The 14185-nt window shown below is 44.0% G+C and overlaps 4 protein-coding genes, 2 long non-coding RNA genes and 1 other non-coding gene across 9 annotated transcripts; 4 read left to right on the forward strand and 3 right to left on the reverse strand.

Annotated features, from left to right (window-relative positions):
• Positions 1 to 606: 606 nt before the first annotated feature.
• On the forward strand, positions 607 to 2364 carry LOC130536600 (uncharacterized). The gene is made up of 3 exons (XM_057052652.1): positions 607 to 684; positions 865 to 982; positions 1227 to 2364. The coding sequence occupies exons 1-3, from the start codon at positions 607 to 609 to the stop codon at positions 2267 to 2269; spliced, it is 1239 nt and encodes a 412-aa protein (XP_056908632.1). The 3' UTR covers positions 2270 to 2364.
• Positions 2365 to 2511: 147 nt separating this feature from the next.
• LOC130536931 (golgin subfamily A member 6-like protein 24) lies at positions 2512 to 4416 on the forward strand. The gene is made up of 2 exons (XM_057053244.1): positions 2512 to 3476; positions 3572 to 4416. Exons 1-2 carry the CDS (start codon positions 2760 to 2762, stop codon positions 3626 to 3628), a joined length of 774 nt encoding a protein of 257 aa, XP_056909224.1. The 5' UTR covers positions 2512 to 2759; the 3' UTR covers positions 3629 to 4416.
• LOC130536935 (uncharacterized) lies at positions 4299 to 6283 on the reverse strand. Its single transcript, XR_008953508.1, has 2 exons — positions 5839 to 6283; positions 4299 to 4949 (listed from the first exon to the last, which is right to left on the reverse strand). It is a non-coding gene; the product is annotated as an uncharacterized LOC130536935 (long non-coding RNA).
• On the reverse strand, positions 5365 to 5435 carry trnag-gcc (transfer RNA glycine (anticodon GCC)). The gene has a single exon. It is a non-coding gene; the product is annotated as a tRNA-Gly (tRNA).
• Positions 6284 to 6481: 198 nt separating the features above from the next.
• On the forward strand, positions 6482 to 9679 carry fam169b (family with sequence similarity 169 member B). 2 transcript variants are annotated; one of them, XM_057053242.1, is made up of 9 exons: positions 6482 to 6634; positions 7050 to 7183; positions 7294 to 7396; positions 7470 to 7555; positions 7821 to 7986; positions 8311 to 8493; positions 8668 to 8793; positions 8882 to 8952; positions 9140 to 9679. In XM_057053242.1, exons 2-9 carry the CDS (start codon positions 7058 to 7060, stop codon positions 9347 to 9349), a joined length of 1071 nt encoding a protein of 356 aa, XP_056909222.1. In that variant the 5' UTR covers positions 6482 to 6634; positions 7050 to 7057; the 3' UTR covers positions 9350 to 9679. The 2 variants fall into 2 exon arrangements, with proteins under 2 accessions (XP_056909222.1, XP_056909223.1); XM_057053243.1 differs by having other exon boundaries at positions 7821 to 7947.
• On the reverse strand, positions 9343 to 10711 carry LOC130536934 (uncharacterized). The gene is made up of 2 exons (XR_008953507.1): positions 10555 to 10711; positions 9343 to 9592 (listed from the first exon to the last, which is right to left on the reverse strand). It is a non-coding gene; the product is annotated as an uncharacterized LOC130536934 (long non-coding RNA).
• On the forward strand, positions 9563 to 13039 carry arpin (actin related protein 2/3 complex inhibitor). 2 transcript variants are annotated; one of them, XM_057053245.1, is made up of 6 exons: positions 9563 to 9711; positions 10313 to 10388; positions 10626 to 10758; positions 11206 to 11412; positions 11914 to 12071; positions 12474 to 13039. In XM_057053245.1, the coding sequence occupies exons 1-6, from the start codon at positions 9620 to 9622 to the stop codon at positions 12480 to 12482; spliced, it is 675 nt and encodes a 224-aa protein (XP_056909225.1). In that variant the 5' UTR covers positions 9563 to 9619; the 3' UTR covers positions 12483 to 13039. The 2 variants fall into 2 exon arrangements, with proteins under 2 accessions (XP_056909225.1, XP_056909226.1); XM_057053246.1 differs by lacking the exons at positions 11914 to 12071; positions 12474 to 13039 and adding an exon at positions 11551 to 11900.
• The last annotated feature ends 1146 nt before the right edge of the window (positions 13040 to 14185 follow it).

The following is a 14185-nucleotide window of genomic DNA, read 5'->3' on the forward strand; positions in this document are numbered from 1 at the left end:
TGTTTAGCGGAGCGGAACCGGAAGACACAAACTGAAAACGGAAGTCGCTCTATCGGAAGTAGTTTTAGCTAAATTAATTACAAAACAATGAGTTACAATTGTAAACAACTTCGAATGTATTTCTTAAGTTATTAACATTTTTAACACATGTGAATTGACATATTTATTATTTAGAACTTATTTATGAAAAGTGCCTGCGGGCAGGCAGTACAGGCACATCCGAGAGCACTGCAGAACTAAAATTCCACAACCCACCGAGCTGCTGGAGAGAGTTCTGCAGCACTTTCACCTGGCCACGGACGCTAACGATGTCCCACTCTTCAAGTCATCCATGCTGAAGATGTGGCGCATTCAGAGGGTTCACATCCTCCGTGGTTGCCTCAGTGACCAGAACTGTCTGAGGGGATAATGTACAGAGACGGAGGGACCCTTCAGCTAAACCACGTAGCGGGCGAAAGGGCCAAAGTCCCCGTCTGGATCCCTGTCCGTGGTACATCTCAGGAGGAGGGCTACCATTTCCAGCAGGCCCAGTGGGTCACGGGTACGCAGGTCTCCCCTGAACTGTTCCAGGCCCAGGCCATGAGCGTCGTTGTGCGGCTGGTAGACATGAAGAAGCCCGGCATCGTCCTCCCTGCTGTCTTTGGCCCTGCCTTAATGTGGCAGTTGAACTCTGCTTCCATGGCAGTGACGGGACAAGACAAGTACCCTGCGACAGAGACACTGGAGAAAGGTTTGGGCTGAAGTACAGAGAACCGGGCTGCCGTCCGGTCCCTCTGGATTGGGACAAACACAAAATGCAGGAGAGGGATCCACCTTCGGCTCTCCCGCTCCAGACGATGCTCCTGGCGCAACACCTTCCTCCAGCTGGGCAACACTGACTGCTCACTTCCCCCTGCACCACCTGTCAGCTTCCATCTCTCTGCTGCTGGACGTGTAAAGGAGATTCCAGCAGAGGATGACCAGGATCCTAAAAGATCAGTGGGTGGGTCAACGATAATCGTGTTTTTCAGAGCGGCATGTTGGAATTAAGGCTTTTGAATGATTGAAAATAAATAGATTTAGTTAGGTTGTGGTAGGTCAGTGTATCTCAATTTTTTGATGTGTTACCACAACCTAATATTACACTTTCTGTTATTAAGGGATCAATATTAATGTGTTTTCTCAATAGCCCATATGGCGATAATATGAGTTACTAAGGATGCATTATTGCTTTGTTTGTGTTCCAGACGTCTCTCGAGCTTTGCCCCTGCCGCTGAAGTCCTCGCCGAGGAGTGCCCGCACTGGACCCATAAAGACTGGTGGTCGAGTGTTTGTCTTGGACCACACACGCTGGACTCTTCCCATGAAAGACGCTATTGATAGTTTGCTGCAGTATCATCATGGGGAGAAGGACATCCTGAGGCTTGTGGATCAAGACTACGCAGACATGGTCCATCGGTCTGCGGCCGATCCTAACAGCGTGCTCCACCCCACAACCAGGTTTCACATATCCCGCTATGTGAAGCATCTGGCAAAGCTGTTGAACACCAGTTCTTCTCTGAACACCAGCCCAGAGAAGCTCCTGGAGACTCAACAGCTGTGGTACTCCTTGACGGAGGGGAGCAAAACAACCAGCGTTCCTGTAGTCACCATGGAGACAGCTGTTGTCACTCCTCCCACAGCTGCCCTGCCCACGCCTCTGACGCAGGACTCCATTGAAAAAATTGTGCAGGGCATTCTAGAGATGCAGCAGCAGCAGCAGCAGCAGCACCGACCAGAGCAGAAGATGAGACAGACGAAAACCTGTCTCGCCTGTGGACAGCCCAAGTCTCGGTATGGGACAGATGGATCTTCCATCCACTTTTTCTATCAGCAGAGTCCTGTTTGCTACTTCTACTGCTCAAGGAAGGTGCATCAGACTTATGCTGCTGAGGGACTCTCTGACCCCAGAATGCCCTTTGAACAATTTGCCATGTCAGAGTTTTTCCAGAGGGAGTTGGAGGCCACCAAAAAGCGTGTGGATGAAAAAGCTCTGAGACAGAGACTCGGCTTTCAGCCACCTGATCGCCTCTGCAGGTTCTGCCATTTGACTCTTAAACAGGGACCAAACAGCCCACATATACATACAGGGTTCCCTGGAGTGGCAGGTAAACACATTTACTGCCCATCCAAAGTCTATTCTCTATATCGGGACAAGGGGATGGCCCGCGAGATGACTTGGAAAGAGTTTGTGGCCACTCCTTTCTTTGAGGCAGAGAGACGAAGATGGATGGAGGAAAGGACAAAATGAACTACATGCCAGGAATGCATGTTGCACTGTACATAGTTATGAAATGTAATGTTGCACTATTGTACATAGTTTGAGATTTAATGTTGCACTGAGATTTAATGAACCGACTTGCATACAGCCTTCTTGTAAGTCAATAATGCAGGCAGAAGATTGGTAAAGCACTCCAGGCATGTCCAAACTCAATCCTCGAGGGCCACAATCCAGCCGGGTTTTCTATCCCACTGAATGCATTTTTAGCCTGGTAGGACAGAAAACCCAGCTGGATTGTGGCCCTCGAGCACTGGGTTTGGACATGCCTGGTTCAAAGCCTGACAAAAAAGGACATTAAAGGCACAACACCAAAGACTAAAACTCTAGTCCTAAACATAAATCCTAATATACTAAAACTATCTACTTATGCTAGTGAAACAGCACAACGTAACAGAATAACATAACATAAGCTGCTAAAGTGATCTACATTTTAAACAAAAAAGTAAGAACAGGAAGGCCAATGGAGAAGATACAGGAGGAGAACAAAAAGCTGCTGAGGTCAGTGACAGAGCTTCAACATGAAGTCAGGCAGCTAAAAGAACAGCTGGTTGAGAAGGACGAGCAGTTGAGCCAGACCATCAAAAGGCGCCAGATAAAAACAGTGGCTCATGTGGACACCCTGAACCAGCTGAACCAGGCAAGGGCTGATCTCACAGTGAGCCAAGAGAAGTGCTCTGATCTGGAGGAGAAGTTGCAGAAAGGTACCAATCACAGCCACCAGAGTCCGGAGCATGGAGACCACGTCAGAGGACAACAGCCTGAGGAAGTGGTGACGTGTATGATAGAGCTCTCCAAGAAAGAAGAGGCTCTGAAACTGCAGTTCTTCCAAAAAGAACAGCAGATGGAGGCGTGGATGAGGCAGAGGCTCATTAGCATGCAGGAAGAACTCCATAAGAAGCTCTTGGAGGAGAGAGAGAAGAACCAACGTGAGATGAGTGAAGAGAGGAGGAGACTGAGACAGCAGCTTGAGAGAGGGATGAGGGAAGAGAGGGACGACTGCTTGAAGAAGCAGCTGTCCACATTCATTGAGTCCTGGCAGACCGACGCTCAGCAATGGAAAAAACACCAGTTAGAGCTGCAGGAGAAACTCCAGGAACAAGAGAGCCTGCGAAAACAGCAAGAGGAGGAGAGAAAGCAGGAAACTGAGCGCTTCCAAGAGGAATTCCAGCAGCTTTGGGTAAGCAGCCGCAGATTTGTTTGTCCCGTCACTCCTGGTTTTGGAAGTTTAAATGTGTGGATGTGAAAACTAAAACCAATTCCTCCTTTCAACAGAACTACATTGTAAAAAAGAGAAGAAGAAGAAGAAAGGGGTCTGGAGCAGGATTCTAAAATTTTGGAAAAAGTGAACTCCAACACCTTTCCTTGCTTCCTTTTCAACTTGTCACAGCTCCCCCCACAGCTACATTATTCCACTCTACCTGTCAGCCACTCCCACCTCATCGGGCCAACTCCACTCACCTGTCGGCTCCACTGCAACTCATCCCAGATCAGCCTGTCTTCATCCTGCCTGCCTTGCCTGTTCCCCAGAAAACCTGCCTGCTTTCTGTCTCCGACCACGCACTCTGCCTCCATGGCTCCAGCTATAATCTGCTTCCCCGGCTTCGACTCCTCTGCCTGGCCTTGAATCCTCTGCTGCTCGCCCCTCATCGGTACCTCTGCCTTGCCGCCCGGCTCTGGACCCCTCCCCTCGGCCGTTCCACCAAGAGTAAACCCATTCTCTTCCCCTAATCCTAAACCCAGAGGCTCCTTTTGGGCCACTGGTCTGAAGAAGACTGCTTCCTGAAATCGCAGGGCTTCATAAATGCAGAAGTTGTCCTGGAAAAAATGTTCTATGTATCTAATGGATGTTAGTTTTTGGGGATTTATTTATGCTGAAGTAATTCACAACATAAGTGTGGGATCTTAAAATGAGCTTTTCCATTAATATAGTAATTCAATAATTTCAGACTGCTCAAATGATTTGCATCTTTATCTAAAAATGTAAAAAATGCAAACACTCTTTGAATCCAGCAGAAGATGTAGGTGTTCACACCCCCATGTGTATCTGCTTTCATTTATTTTATGCATTCTGTCATTTTTGCCATTTTCTGTTATAATTAAAATACATTGATATTTTATTGTGCTAGCCATTTTACCATTCAATCAGTGCATCCTTTTAAGTCCATCTCCAGCAAAATAAACAATTACCACAGAGATTCGACTGAACATTGAAGGGAAAAAAAGGTCACATGATCCTAATTTTAAAAATATTCCACTAAACAACTTAAATGGTTGCCCCCATGGTTGTTTTTAAGCTTACTATAGATACGCTGATCGGTACTGCATTACAGTTTATTCTTGTACTCAAGATTTGTTGCACTCTACAGCGTTTAATGTACACAGGATAAAGGTAGAGACTACACTGTAGTAAATGCATGATGACATCACACTGTGAAATCTCTGGTGTGGACGTTCCATTGTTCCCCTGCAGGTTCCCCCTCAGACACAGAAAACTGTCCCAAGGAGCACAGAGGCACCACCCATCAGGCAGCTGATCTTCAAACCAACCATCAGAAAATAACGCTGCAGTAGACGACTGTTCAACGTACGATCTCTGAAAAAGATGAAATACTGTCCACTGTGCCAACAATTACTCAAGGTCTTCACACACCTGCAGAAACAACCAGAGGATGAGGACATCTTTGGAGACATGGCAGATTGTAGTTGACTATAGAATAATGTAAAATAACAGCTTATGTATGCACAGTAACTTTGGTAAAGACGTGTTTTTCCATGGAAATTAACATGAACTAATGTCATTCTCATGAGTGAATCAGAAATTTAAACTGGACATTAAAACTTAAACGTTGTTAACCTTCGCAAGCGAGAGAGAGAGAAGCAGTGTCGCTGAGCCCAAACGGGGAAAAGGCGCCTTTTAGCGGCCTAAAATATATTACATCCGTAGTGGTTTAGCACTACCATCGAGAATGAATGGGGAAGAATTGCGCCCCCCAACCCGAAAAAAGCTATAGAGGGTTCTCACATTATCAAATTCAAAAAAACATAAGAATAAGATAAAAACAATTTGCATTGGCCGGGAATCGAACCCGGGCCTCCCGCGTGGCAGGCGAGAATTCTACCACTGAACCACCAATGCATAAATAGGCCAAAAAAACTGACATTTTTGAAGAAACTTACCTTAATACTTAACCAAACTTAACTTAATTGTAAACTATAAACGAGGATAAAAGCGTTCCAAACAATGGCGTCTCTTGAATAACTATACTGCCATCTAGTGGTCAAATACAAGTATCTACACGCATAAATTAACACGCACTTCACGTGGTAATTAACGATATAAAGCTTGGACAGAATTGTCACACACTTAACAGCTTAAATACGACCACAATAAAGTCGGGTATAATAAAGATAATAAAAAATATAATGATAAAATATAATAAAGGGTATAATGCTCAGAACAACCATCGCAATGCAACCACCCAATTAACAAACAGAAACCCAACTACCAAACATAACAACATAAAGCAATAGCCACTCACCAAACTATAAACACGACACAAACAATAGTCAGGAAAATCACTTAAAATTCACAGTTCCGTCCTAACTTCAACTGGGCCGTCTCTTCAGGCGATGAAGACAGCAGGCTCCACTCTGACGCGCTCTCCCAATTAACGCTGACCAGTGTGGTGAGCTCAGCGCACCTACCTGCGCATGCGCTCAGGCTGTGACTCTTGCCAATAATAGCGCCTCAATTTCCCCTGTGCAAGCTGACAACTATTTATCAGCCCTCTTCCCCAATAAAACACCAAACTCTGGCACAAAGAATAATAACTAACGCTGTATGCTTGTGCAAATTGTGAATTGAGAACAAAATTCCTATCTTTCCCTTTATTTAATAAGAAGTCTACTGTAGTATCAGGAAGGCTAAAGTACAACAGGCCAGAAAGCTCCCGTTTGGCTTTGATGATATTTTGAGAGTTCCGTCCGAGTGTGCCTTTTTTAAAAAAAAAAGATGTGGCTCTCTGGCCTATCAGTTGATGTTGTGTTCATCCAACAGTTATTGTACACATCAGTGGATTAGGAGAAATTAGGAGAATCAACAGATCATAGTACACTGACGCGGGGGGTGGGGTGGAGCGGGGGGCGTCGTACCCCACCATGGACACAAGAGGGCGCTGACGTCCACGACATATGTCAACCTTGGACAGAAACCTTGGACATTTCGTTACCGGCCCCTATTTACACACTGTAAGTTCTGGGTCTGCGCAAGTATTTATGGACCGGAACAGTAAGACAACGACTGCATGTCATACGCACGACTTCTGTTTTAAGTCGGTCAGTACTTTTGTAAAACGACCCTTCTTGCTAATGTGAACATTGCTCGTTGAGCAAGTAGTCAAGTAGTCAAGTAGTCAAGTTTCGGTTCAGCGAAATCTTGTTCCGAATAATCTTCAAAATCATGGTCTCAAAAAGCAGCAGTACCTTTGTCATACTGTATATCCTTTTGTTTTTATTAAATTTGAATCAGTTCTCACAAAGGATTTATTATTACCAGTGCATTTAACGTGACGGTTACGTCATCTAGCGTAAGTGGCTTTAACCCAACTAATTTTAGTAGCTTTCCAAATATGAGACATAATTCTAATGCACTGTGGGGATTCTCCATTCAGTCCTGTCATGGGATTATTAAAATCTTTTTTTTCAGTTTGTTGATTACATGTGCAGGTGTAAGAAATTGATCTGTACACAGGTGAGATCATGTATCCCATAGACCTTCCAGTTGTGAGTGACACAGATCTCACATTGGCATCTGAACAGTACTTCTCTTCTCTGGAGCAAATACCTCATAAAACTAAAGAATTCCAGTCTTCCACGACCAATAAGGTAACACCTATTACTTCTTTTTATGACCAGTTTGCATCCCCAGTCACTAGAATGTTCCTCTTTATTTTGGGGTTAATTAAAAACAATTAGTCTGTCCTTTTTTCCCTCAGACAACCATAACAGTGAACACTGTAACGCGCTTGCAGCTGTTTGAAGATGGTGGAGCTGACTGCACACTGCTGGTGCTTCACCCTTCCGGTGACCCAACACAAGGTCCGGAACCAGACTTGTGATCCCCCATCAGATGTGAAAGACAAGCACTGAAGTGTCGTGTTTTACAACTCAGTCTTGGCTGTATACCTGCATGACAAGTGGTGGCCTGTGGATGATGTATTACGAACCACAGTCGAATCCAGAAGTGGCTTGTTATCGGTAACAGAGCTTCTTTACATCAGTGATTAACAAATTATGCTTCTTATTGTGTAGTAAATTAACTGGCCTGAAATGTGAAGGAGTAAAAGTACAATAGAGGAGCCTGGAGTTAAAGTACAGTGTAACGGAACATAGAAACTGGATCAACTGGAGCCTCAAAACTATGTGAAAGGCAACAGGAACATGTGAATGTCCTCTTTTCTTGGTAAATATATGACTTGTGGGAACAGTTGGTCCTCCTAAATCAGTGTTTTTTCCTCTCCAGGTCCAGTCGATTGTGGAGAGGGTGATAGTGTTCCTGCTCAGTCGGGTTGTGGACAGATCTTTGGACGAGAGCGTGTGTTTCTCCCTGCACCCCCGCACCGAAAGCTGCAGCCTGTTGTGGAGAGACGGTCAGGCGAGGCGATGTTTCTACACCGTCAAACACAAAGGTGTGATGGTGGGTGGGGGAGGGAAGCGGCAGTTTTACAGTCTTTCACAGAGAAGGTAAGCTCCAGCTACATGCATGGGGCAGACCAGTGCGTAGGGATGGGCAGGGCTTAAAATGTTTATATACTCTCACCACCAATGCATTTAGACTACTGTCCTGATTAGTAGGATCTGCAGAGTATGTACTGGAAGCCAATAAATAAAATTCCTGAACAAAATTTTGGGCTTGTTGTTATTGATACGCTCCGTAAGGTATCACAGAGAGGGCTGCTAAATAAAACACCTGATTATTAAATTCATGTTTGTGCTCATATTTTTCTTTTCAGGCAGCCTCTGTGACACCTGGAGTGGTCAGGGCTACTTGCTGCCTGTTCTGGACACTGTTCTGGTGAGGAAGAGCTGTCGGAGGAGAGGCTTTGGCTCTCAAATGCTGGAGAACTTCTGTTCCACGTTCTACTCTGAGAATATTCTGGGAGTCAGTTCTCCACTCTCACCTGGTTGGGCAGCAGGTTAGCTCTTTTTGTCTTCATGGTTCTCTCTCACAGCCTGTTAAGCTTTTTGTTTAAGTTCTGTGTGTCCTTCATTCTCAGTCAGAAACAGACAAAGTGTTTGGGTGTTTTTGCAAAATCTGCATGAACTGAAGGATGGTGCATTTCATTCATGGGGTTTTTTCTTGAGAACAGTTTGCAGGGGTTTTCTGCAACAGCGTGAGGAATATCGGGACCGTTTGTACGAGGTAGAGGCTCCTGGGAGCTGGACTCAGAGACGAAACATCTGGCTGAATATTCAGCTGGGTCGCTACACCCTCTGTAAGAATGTCTGGCTGAAGAGAACATAAAACCTTCGATCAGCCTTCAATACTGAGATAACTGAGTGTTTTTTCTGTTGTTTCTTTAGGTATTAATGAGGAGAACAGTAGGGCGTCAGGAGACCGCAAGAAAAATGATGGGAATTGTTCATCTCAGGAAGTGAGAACTTGATTTTTCTCTGGTAAAACTGAAAGTGTGTCCCAGTCATTGGACCCCATAATACTGGATCCATGTATCTACAATCAACAGTAACCAAGTTATAGGATTTTATTCTAAAATGTCTCACAATGTCTGGGTTCTTTTAATTATTTAGTCCTTTTTTTAAATTTTTTTTATTTACACACAGCCTTGTAATGCAAACCATCGAGTGGGGACAGTCTCTCCTGCTGGTCCAAGCCCAGGAGGAAGCATTCTGGACTCAAATCCTGCCGCTGAACTGCTGGAGTCCCGAAACACAAACCAAACTCTCACATCAGCATCTTTTCCTGCAGCAAAGCCTCCCAGAGAGAAACAGAGTCCCCAGCAAATCAATGCAAAACGAGCCAGAACCACATAATAATTTTAAATTTATTGTCATACGCAAAAATGCGGGACCACCTTTAGCACTATCAAGAATTGCATGGCATTTTCTTGAATTTCCCCCGTTTTACGACATGATAGCAATATGAAAACAAAGAGTGCAAACATTGTAAACTTTGGGACTTTCCTGCCTCCGCCGGGATGTCCGGCACCAAAATGAAGCGCACCTCACTTTCTCTCCATGAAGGAACCAGGAAGTCCGGAAGCAGGAAAACAAAACCTATGAGAGAGGAAAGTTTGATGAAAAATGAGCCGAATTTATAATAACACGTCTTTACAAAATAAATCGGTGCACAATGAGAAATATGATGGCGTTTGGTCTCCTTCTGTGTATGACAGGTATGGTCGTAAATGCCGTTTTTCAGACGAAGAAAGTCAGGTTGGGGTTGCAGTTAACGTCAGAACTTTTGTCATAATAGCCTCTTATCTTGGGTTCAAAGTTAGTGCTGTTTTGGTTAGGCATAATACTTTGTCAGTTGTAACGTTTTACTGTTCGTAAACACCCAAATCTGTATCAATTTACCTTTAGCGTCGAACGTCTCATGAGGAACCAAGTGGTTACAGCTAAACAACGCCCCCTACCGGGTGTCCCATGGATTTCAAGGAATATATATGTACAGTACTTTCAAGAATGGCGATAATCTTAGTTCTTACAGATAAATAGTAAATACTAATATTGGCTATTAGTACATAATATTACTACTCTAGGAATGGGATGCTAAAAAATCTGGTTATTGGAGGGCTCTCATCGGTGATGTGTATACGTCCAACAGATACTGACTAGTTTAATTTCACTTCTTTTATACACCCAAGGTACTTTTGGTTATGAGTTTACATCTCTGGATTTTAAACAATTCTAACCAATTGTGTGGAAACTAAATTTGAGCCCTGTGCACACATTCCTACAATAACCCAGTGTGTTTTAATGTTTCCTTCACAGTGGTGAGGGTGTCCTGCTGGAAGGAATGCTGAAAGATGTCTCCAGACATTCAATCAATGATGACAAAAACCAAAAGGTACAGTATGTGAAATACAGTTAATACATGTCTTTCTTATCCAGCACCATGGATCTTGCTCTCATGTTGCTCTCATCCATGCACTGCTGTCTCTCCAGTCTTTAAGGATCATGAGCAAATATCTGTAATCACAAACCATGCACTGTACTAATTATTACACACTTACCTTATTGTTACTCGTGTAAAGAATAATGTACAGTTGTAGAGAGACTTTGTCTTGCTTTTTGTCGTCGACAGAGCCGCTTCTACGTGCTGTACGTCAAACCCAGCCGCATCCATCGGAGAAGGTTTGATGCCAGCGGCAACGAGATCGAGTCAAACTTCAGTGACACCAAAAAGGTCAACACTGGTTTCCTCATGTCCTCCTACAGTGAGTACGTAGAGTTGGTGTTTGCATAAGGAGAGGAAGTCGTGTACAGCATTAAGCACAGTCCCCACACAGATGGAAAGTACCGGGTTCAATTCCAGGCTGGATTTTCTCCAGTTATTAGGCTGATGGGAGTCTCTGGGAGGATGTTGCTAATGCTAACGGTGCTGCACAGCTCTGGTGTGTTTAAAGACCTCACAAATGACCAAGGTGTGCATAGAGTGTGTTTCTAAAACTGTGGTCATAAACACACACACCACAAACCCAAAGGAGAACCCGGTCTGATGCCTGACCAGCTCTGTTCAACTCCTCACATTAACCATTAAACATACATGAATCGACTGCCGGCGCAGCTCGAGGCAGCAAATAGTGGCAACAATAGAAGAAGGAATTTTAACACTTTTTTAAAAATATGGTGATTATATTGGTGGTTTTGTTCTACGCACACAGAGGTGGAGGCTAAAGGAAAGTCCGACTGTGTCTCTGAAGATCAGCTGTCAGCAATCGTCAACAAACCAGAGCTGGTGAAGATAACGGACCAGTACCGGCCCAGCGGTACCTGGGCCTTCTGGTACCCAGAGTCAGAGATGGACAAAACCGAGCTGGAAACAGGACAGGAAATCCGTCTGAAGACCAGAGGAAACAGTCCTTTTATATGTGAGTCTTTTGTACACAGTTAAATCGCTTTTTTTTAAACATTTATTTTCAAAGCCAAATTGATGCCAGTTTGATGTCAGGATTTGAAGTGGAGATTGATCCGGGGATAAAATGTTGGTTTTTCTCTGGTTTCCCGAGGGCACTCTTGGGTTTCCCCCCTACACAACCCTGCGGCCTGTCCGAGCACTGACCTTCGCAGCCACGGGGAGTGAATGAAATTTAACCAGAACTTTGTTTTTCCAGCCTCTATGTGACTTTGGTGGGAGTGAACCTCTCCTGACCTTAGAAAAGCCACCTAGTCCTTTCATATTCAATGGTTTCACACAAACAAACTTCATCCTATGTTGGTGGCTGATGGGAAATAAATGGGGAAAATGTAAAGATGTTTGCATTTTTCACAGTATTTAAAGATGTTACAGTGGTGGACACATTGCTGTGACGCACCTGTGAGAGTTGCTGTTGTACAACTGATAAAGACTTAACTCTCGCTTGCGCTTCCAGTCTCCCTGGCCAAGATGGACGGCGGTACGGTGACCAGGTGTAACTTTGCCGGAGATCAAATGGCCGGAGCATCGTGGACAGACAAGATCATGGCGAACAAAGCAGACGCTGCGACCTCGCAGGCGTCGGGAGGAGAAGGAGCAGGAGAGGACGAATGGGTGAGAGCGCTGCTTTCATTCGCGTTATCTGGAATGTTTGTTTGATTGTTTGTTTGTTTTACACTGCTGGAGGGATGACAGAAGGTAGACACCTTCAGCTGTATGGAACCGATGCCGGCTTTACTTGCTGGGATCTTGTGCCACCTGCTGTGTCTGGGAATGTTTGGCCACAGTGAGCCTTGTCAAACAACATCGAAACCCTTCAACTTCCTGGGTTGACAGTGGTAGTTGTTGCTGTCAGAGTGGCTCAAATTTAAGCTGCCGCATATCTTTATCGCACGAATTAGCGTTAACGTGTCAGCGACTCGGGGAAAGTGAAGGTATCTTATTTGACTAAATTCAGCACCAGCTGTGGCTGCATCTGTTTTACAGATTAGAATGATTCCTTTGTTTCTCTGTCAGGATGATTAAGGAAATCAGTGCTCCCATCCACAAGTGCTGGCACCCTCTGAGTCTCAGGAGTGACCCCCCTCCCCCCCGACCCCGGCTGCCTGGAAACTGAACTCAAATACACTCCGTGGACAGAACAAGTAGGGCTTCATATTTACAGGACTGGACCTGCCCTCTACTCTGGGTTATTCTACTCTCGCTGATGTCCAGTGCGATTGTTTGTATTATTTGCACTCCATCTTGTTTTTCCATCACACTTGTTGGTCCTGGAATGGTGAAATCGAAGCCCCACGTGAGGCACAAACTCTGTGTGTGTTTTACATCTTGTTTCCTCAGATCAGCTCACTGGTGTGATTCCAGGTAACTGAAGAACAAAAGCATTCAGAACCTTTTTTTTAATATATTGACATACTCAGTTCATGTAAGACAACATAGCTGAAGGCATTCTGGGACGTGCCTTCATTTAAAATGTGTTCAAATGTGAGACCACCCCCACCGCTGGACGTGTTGTCCTCTTCTTTCATAATCAGTATGTTTTCCTCCTTTATTCCCATTAAATCGTCACTCTTGCAATCCCAGTTTGCCTCATATAGCTCATATAGACCAAAGTCTTTTATACTGTTCACCAACAATTGCTCTCAATTGCTGCTGTGGAGAGAAGTCTGATAAAATCTGTGTTTATGTGACACTCACTTTTTGAAATCCTAGTTTCCATAATTCTCTTTTGGGAAGCTTGTATTAGGTTGTAATAAAAAGAGAAATAACCTTATCTTTTGGTAACTATGTTCAGCCCTTGAAACAACTACTTCCTGCCTAAATATCTGGGCTAATGGCTTCATAAACAGTGCAGAAGCTCGGGTAAAGGCAATGACCGTGTCTCATTCCCCTTACCTGATGAAATGGAATCCTCAGATTTCCATTTATTTGGATACTTGCTGCACATTTTGTTCTAATACAGTTTACAGATTTCTCATTAAATCCAAATCTCTCCCATGCCTTAAACAAGAATGTCCGGTTCACAAAAGCCTTTTCTGCAGCTGTGCTCACCAGAGCTTTCTACTCTCCTTTGCAGATGTTCTAAAACATGTAAAGTCCCTCTAAAAGGATCCTGCACCTGCCTTTCTACAGAATTTCATCAGTCAAATTCTGCATAAACGCCTCCTATCTCTGAGTTATAAGGGAGGTATTCCTCATTTAAGATTTATATTTGTGCATCCCATAAACCTGTTGCATTCTTTGAGTATAGTCCTCATCATCTCTGTACTATATTTTTCTTTTTTCAACTAAACTGAAGTATTCTGGAGTACAAATCTGCATTACTAATAATGACCAGCAGGTGTCACTACAGCAAGTCACCCTCGTTATGTTCCCATTATTGGAAATTTTACTAATAGCAGCCAGTCAACGAAATTTATGGAAGACAAATTCACAATAATAACTCATGGTAATAGAAAATGTTTTCATTTCAGTATTTTTCGAATCCCCCGTGATTGTTACCTGTAGTTCTGAGGTGCTTCTCATAATCTGAGCGTGCTTTCCATCAGTGGGACAGAAGCACAGTGGATGAAATGGAGTTTGTTTTTGATGGTCATTTGTTTTATTTCAGAGACGATAAGTAAATGTTTGCTACATAAAATACTGAAACATAGTGTCCTGGTCCATAAATATGTACTAGATATACAGGATTTGGCTACTGGCTTCATTGTGCTGTTTATAGTGCAGGA

This window comes from Takifugu flavidus, chromosome 13 (genome assembly GCF_003711565.1).
Source record: "Takifugu flavidus isolate HTHZ2018 chromosome 13, ASM371156v2, whole genome shotgun sequence".
Classification (NCBI taxonomy): domain Eukaryota; kingdom Metazoa; phylum Chordata; class Actinopteri; order Tetraodontiformes; family Tetraodontidae; genus Takifugu; species Takifugu flavidus.